The sequence below is a fragment of the Echinops telfairi genome, unplaced genomic scaffold (genome assembly GCF_000313985.2).
Source record: "Echinops telfairi isolate 266 unplaced genomic scaffold, ASM31398v2 ScPeMD7_7412;HRSCAF=8450, whole genome shotgun sequence".
Lineage (NCBI taxonomy): Eukaryota > Metazoa > Chordata > Mammalia > Afrosoricida > Tenrecidae > Echinops > Echinops telfairi.
The window spans coordinates 3689001-3695389 of record NW_022111312.1 but is presented as its reverse complement, the minus strand read 5'-3'; the positions used below and the strand labels follow the sequence as shown (position 1 = coordinate 3695389).

Genomic DNA, 6389 nt, shown 5'->3' with positions numbered 1-6389 from the left:
AGTGGACTTACAAACTTTCTATTTTCCTACTTCCCATATTTTCCCCAGAAAAGCAACTGAGTAAATAGTGTGGTTTTATCTGACCTCTGGCTAGACAAAGAAGGAAAACTTCCATGTGGGAGAGGTCAAACAAACAGCTACTCTCTATCTTATGATTTGTTTCTCCAGTACCCCACTCCCAAGGTAGCATAAGTGCTGCTCAGTCCCGCCCAGGCCCTCTGACTTCATCCTCATGGACTCCTGCTCTGGTGGGCACTCGCAAGACCCCACTATAGAGAAGGGAGAAAACCGAGGCACCGGGAGCTTCGGTGCTGGCTGGGATTGCAGTTCCAAAGGACTCTACTGCCCTCCTGCTACAGAAGGAGGAATAAAGATGCAGGCCAGCGATGTCTTCTTTGGGGACACTCTCAGGGCACTGCCAAGCCTCCGGCAGGCTCTGGTAGGCTAGTCTTGGGGACTCACGTAGGGGACTCAAGGAGTCCCCAGAGTTGGGGGATACTAAGTAATGACCTGTGCTTCACACTAAAGCCAACATCATCAGCACCAGCACCAGCACAGACACCGACATCAGAATCAGCACCAGTATCGGCACCAGCATCAGCATCAGCATTAACACCAACATCGGCACTAACATCCGTACCAACTTCAGCATCAGCATCAGTACTGGCATCAACAGCAGCACCAACATAACATCAGCACCAGTATCAGCACTAGCACCAACATCATCAGCACCAGCGTCAGAGTCTCAGCACCAACAACATTAGCACCAGTATCAGCACTAGCACCAATATCAGCATCAACATCAACATCAACACCTGCATCGGCATCAGCATCAGCATTAACACCAACATCAGCACCAGCAACAGCACAAAATCAGTACCAACTTCAGCATCAGCATCAGTACTGGCGTCAACATCAGCACCAACATAACACCAGCACCAGCATCTCTATCAGTATCAGCATCAACATCAGCACCAACACCGGCATCAGCACCAATCGCAGCATCAGCACCAGCTCCAGCATCAACGGCAGCACCAACATCACCATTGGCACCAGCACCGGCGCTTACTTGGCTTGCATCTCCTCCTCTCAGTGGTTCTCAACTGGGGGTGACTGTGTCCCAGAGCTCTGGGAAACAACTGGAGGCATTTTGGGTTGTCACACCTGGGGGTGGTGCTGGCAGCATCTGGTGGGGGAGAGGCCAGGGGAGCTAAGCCTTCCCTGATGCCACGGGAAGAGCTCTGGCCTGCTGGGCTCCCCTGCTGGCCCCCAGCGCAACCAAGCCCCTGTGACAATGTCAGGGAGTGGGGAGGGGTTAGTACCTCTCCTGGGACAGTGCCTGCTATACCACCTCTTCAGTGCCACCCGGTAGGGCAGAGCAGAACTGCCCCACGGGGTTCCCGAGGTGGAAATCTCTACTGAAACAGATCGCCACATCTTCCTGGTGGGTCTGAACCACCCACTTTTCAGTCAGCAGTCAAGTGCTTGACCACTGTGCCACGAGGGCTGCTTCCTGCTACACAGCGTAGATGTTTCATAAGCTGAACGGAGCTCACTGCCGCCAGTCGATTCTGCCTCATTCAGGGAAGGCCCCGTGCGTCACAGGGCAGACCGGCTCCACGCGGTTTTCTTCATGGAGGTCAACTGCCAGGCCTTTCTTCTGCACATCAGCACTGAATGGGTTTGGACCACCCCCCTTCTGGTGAACAGCTGACCTCAACCCCCTGGCACCAGCCACGACCCTGGGTGTCTTACAGATGTTGACAGTACCCACTTCCCTGGGCCCCTGCCCAGCCTGGAGGCTGCCCTGTAGCTTGGGAGGCTGGGGGCTCTGGCTGGCTGTGGGGGGCTGGGTAAATGCTGAGTGCATTTGCTTCTGGGAATACTTGGACGTCACTCATCACCAGCAAATAATGTACGCAGACCCTGAAGGCCTGACAGCAGCAGGAAGGCCGGGAAGCCAAATTCTTGGCAGTCAGGCCCAGGGCCCAGGACCAGCCTGGCTCTGAGTCCTGGGGTTTCCGCTGCCCACAGCCTACATGGCCTGGGGCAGGGAACACACACAGCGGGCCTGTGAGGTTTCTGGTTTGAATTACAGTTTCTTCCGACCCCTAGCCGGGCTTGCAGGTCTGGCTCCAGGTATCCGCTGGCCAGGGCTTCCAACTGGCTTGTTCTGCTTCCGCCTCTGGCTCAGAATGTGCCCTCCACTTCAGGAAAACCAAATCGGAATGGGCATTTCCACAAGATCCCTGGGTGAGTCCCAAGTAGAGCCAACGCTGAGACGCTGAGACCCAGCGCTCCAGATGAGGCCCTAGACTTGTAGCATTAGCCTGGCCTGGGGGTGAGATAGAACCACCCCACCCCATCCCCATCCTCAGCCTGGGTGAAACCTGAAGCCACTGACCCGGGAAGCGTGGGCAGTGGGCCTGGCCATTGAACTTGGAACTGCCGAGAAGTGGGGGCGAGTGAAAGATTAACCATGACATCGGACACTGAGCCAACACCCCAGCGGCACACACGAGCCTGGTTTCCTGGCTGCGGCTCATGAGCTAGATTAGGACAAGAACTTGGGTCTGCAGTATGTGACTTCCGGGCCTCCCATGTCTGCACCCTGGAGTGGGACTCTCGCTGACAATGAGGGTCCTCTGGAGGTGCTTGGTTCTGAGGGTGAGCCAGCTGGCAAGGACTGCTGGGCCCGTCAGCCTCGAGGCAGTGAGCAGCCGGCTATCCAAGCACACCGCCAGCCTGGTCTGCTGGACTGCCGCTTGAGAGCGAGAGGGGAAGGAAGAGGCGGTTCAGAGACCAGCAACAGCTGGCCTCCGGAAACAATCCTGGCCTCCCCTTCCCAGACTTGGCTCTTGTTTCATTTTACAGAATGATGCAGACGCCTTCTTCAAATAGTTTTAGAAGTGCACCCAGCCAAACACACTGCAGGGAGTCGACTGACCGACAGTAAGCCCCATCTGGGGGTTGTGAAGGCACTCTGATGCCGCAGTGGATTCCACATTGACCTACTAACTCAAGGGTGAACAGTTCGAACCCACCAGGTGCTCCGCAGGAAAAAGATGAGGCTGTCTACTCCTGTAAAGCTTTAATGTCTCAGAAATTCAAGGGGTGGCGGTGGGGGGCAGTTCTACACTGCCCTATAAAGTCCGTAGCTTTTATTTTTGGTTTATAACTAGGGTTTCAGAGATTTTATAAATCGCTATGGGAGCAGCAGGTCTCGTCTTTCTCCCGCCAAGCAGCTGGTGGATTTGAACTGCCGACCTGGTGGTTAGTAGTCCAGCACTTACCCGACAGCGCCACCAAAACGGAAACCCAAACTCTCAGACATCAAGCCGATGCAAACTCGTAGCAACCCTCCTCGGGTTGGCCTATAGCGCTGCCCTTGTGAGTTCCTGAGACTCACTCTTTACAGGAGTAGAAAGCCCCATCTTTCTCCCGAGGGGCAGCGGGTGGTTTCCAACGGGTGACTGTGGGTGAGCAGACTACTGGGTAACCACTGTGCCGCCAGGCTCCTTAGATAATACCCAGGATTAGACAACAGAACTAAACATCGGCCATCCCGCCGACTCTGGGCCATAGGGGCCAGGACTGGCCCTTTGTGCTTCCAAGGCTATCACATTTTATGGGAGAGACAGCCTCATCTGTCTCCCTTGGAGCAGCTGGTGAGTTTGAACCACTGACCTTGCACTCCGTGGCCCAATGCCTAACCCACAGCGCCACCAGGGCTCCCAAATCCCACCAGCCAGAGACGGTGGTCAGTGATGGATGCCCAGAGTTCCGGGGGGGTAGGGGTAGGGTGGGATAGGTGTCAACAGTTCTGTGCGAATGCCATTTTGCACGCCGCCCTTCTGGAACCTTCCGTCCCCACACGCAAGGGCCAGCCAGGAGACACTCACCTGGAGGTAGATGGCTGCCTCTTGATAATTCATCTCCCAGTTGTGTCCGGTGGGGCTTGAGGGGGAACTCTCACCCCCAGAGCTCAGGCTGGGGTCCTGGGAGTCACTGATGGCGTAGCTGCCTCCATCTGCATCCAAGGATAGAGAGGGTCACTTACGAGCCGGGCTTCAGAGGGGAACAAATGGTGCCAGTGACCAGGTGGAGAGTCCGGAGGGCGCTGAATACGCTCGGGGGCATGTGTGTGCGTGTGCGTGTGCGTGTGTGTGTGTGTGTGTGTGTTGTTGATCCTATTACACAGGCACGCCTCACCTCACTGAGCCTTGCTCGTGGATACTGCAGAAGCCCTGTGACAACCCTGCACCAAGCAGGCCGTTTGGGGGTCATTTCCCCACCAGAGTGTGCCCACTTCCTGTCTCAGTGACACGTTTTTGGTCATTCTCACAGTCCTTCCAGCCTTTCAGCATGACCACAGCCTAGGCTCAACATGACCTTTATGAGACAACCCCCCCAAAGCCCACGTGACTGGCTTTATCTCAGCATTGGCCTTCATGCCGTGGTGCTGCAGAATTGCCGAGGTCCGTCCGCCTGTAGGCAGGTCAGCCAGGGACTGCCAACAGCAAGAGTTACTGTGTGTGGCAAGATGTGACAAAATGGCAATTGTGGACTGTCGGGGCTCGTGAGAGAGGGGGGAGCAGGGAGGGAGGGGAAAGGTGAGGACCTAGTGCCGGGGGTTTAGGTGGAGAGAAAATGTTTTGAGAATGACGAGGGCAATGAATGTACAAATGCGCTTTGCACAGTTGATGTGTGTATGGATTGTGATGGGAGTTGTATGAGCCCCTAATAAAATGATTTTTAAAAAAAGAAAGAAGAAAAGGGTTTTCTTTCTCTTGTTTAACTAAAAAGTGCAAACGATCACACGGAGTGTGTAATTGCAACCTTTATGTAAAGAAATAATAATAATAAAGAGGAAACGAGAAAACACACACGTATCTAGCGAGGGTTATAAAAGGAAATATCCGAAGACAAAAATTCCAACCTCGCTGCCATCAAGTTGATTTGGACTCACAGTGCCCCTGTGTAACAGAGGAGAAGGATGTCTGAGGCTGTCAATCTTGATAGGGATACAAAGCCTCATCTTTCTCCATTGGAGCACCTGGTGGGTTCGAACTGCTGACCTTGGGTACAATTACTGGCACCATCATTTTCAAAACGTTTTCTTTCTCCTTAACCTCTTTGATATCAGCTCCCCTTTATTCCCTACCCCGCTACCCCCAGGAACCCTTATTCTTATATTACAAGTAGTTATTTTTATTCATTTCTCCTTTTGTTGCTAAGGCTGTAATGCTAAAGGAGCAGCCGGCTTCATCATGCTCGGGGGTTTGAACCGCCGACCTTGGGGTTGGACAGTGCCACCTAGGGATGGAACAGTTCCCTCAGATGGCAGGTGTGCACTGAATGCTTGTTTGTTTGTTTGCTTTTTTCAGCTGCCCCCACATTGAATGTTTTAAGAGACGGCTTCATATCCTGCCACCGCTTGATGTCTAAAGATGGCTTGACAAAGCACCGTTTGTCTTTTTCAAAGATGACCTCTCTGCCCGGTGCCCACAGAGTGGCCTCTCCCAAGTGGGTGCCCGGTGCCCGTGTGTGGATGAACAGGGCCTCAGGCGTGTCTGCTCCCATGCGTCGGAGACACACTGTCCAAGGGTAGCTTCTGAGTGGGGAGATCTGGGGCATGCAGCGGGTAGGGACATACCCAGTGACGCACCCTCGGGTGCCCTGCCCTGTCCTCTTCGACCTTCACGCGCCCCTGCAGCTGCTGGCTCTGGCTCTGCGACAGCGCCCCATGTCAGATAAATAACCAGCAGCAGAGCGGCTGGGGCACAGGCGTGGGCACAGATGGCAGCAGGCATTAGCACCACATCCTTACCCTGCACGAAACAGCCAAGTGCCTATGCGGGGTGGAAGACAGCCGTCAGAGCCTGCCCACCCCTTTTTCTTCCTGGGGATCGCAGCAGATTGAGTGGAGCGCCATTTCCCCGCCCGTGCACGCTCTCAGCTTGCCCCTGGTGGGGAGCAGGCGCCTGGCCCCCCTCTATCCTCCCCTGCCCTCCAGTCACACCCTGAAGCTCCACTGCACCAGGTGGCTGGCTCAAAGCACTGCCTGGTGTCTCGGAGTGTCCTGGTGTGGGCGAGGGATGTCCCCTCTTTGCTGACATTCAGTCCTTTCAAAGCCACCAACAGCTTCTGAAATCCATGAGGAGTGTGGGGACAGGGAGGGGGGCCATCGGGGCTGCCATGGGAGCACCGGACACTCGGAAGTCTCCTGCTTCACTCTGAGTGGCCCCACAGTTGCCAGGTCTGGGGGACCCTCGCCCCTGGCCTGCATGGGGTCTCCTTGTTCCCTCCAGTCTGCAAGGGAGCACTGGCCTTCTTTGGGCTGTGATGGTCAGCCTTTCCCAACCCCCTACCTGTCGGCATCGTGCTGC

General features: G+C 55.1%; 1 protein-coding gene across 1 annotated transcript in view; it reads right to left on the bottom strand.

Annotated features, from left to right (window-relative positions):
* TPCN1 (two pore segment channel 1) overlaps positions 1 to 6389 on the bottom strand; it is a 68457-nt gene that overhangs the window by 36699 nt on the left and 25369 nt on the right. Inside the window, exon 2 of the mRNA XM_030887425.2 lies at positions 3903 to 4030. Coding sequence (XP_030743285.1) covers positions 3903 to 4030 — 128 coding nt within the window. The remainder of the gene's footprint in view (positions 1 to 3902; positions 4031 to 6389) is intronic.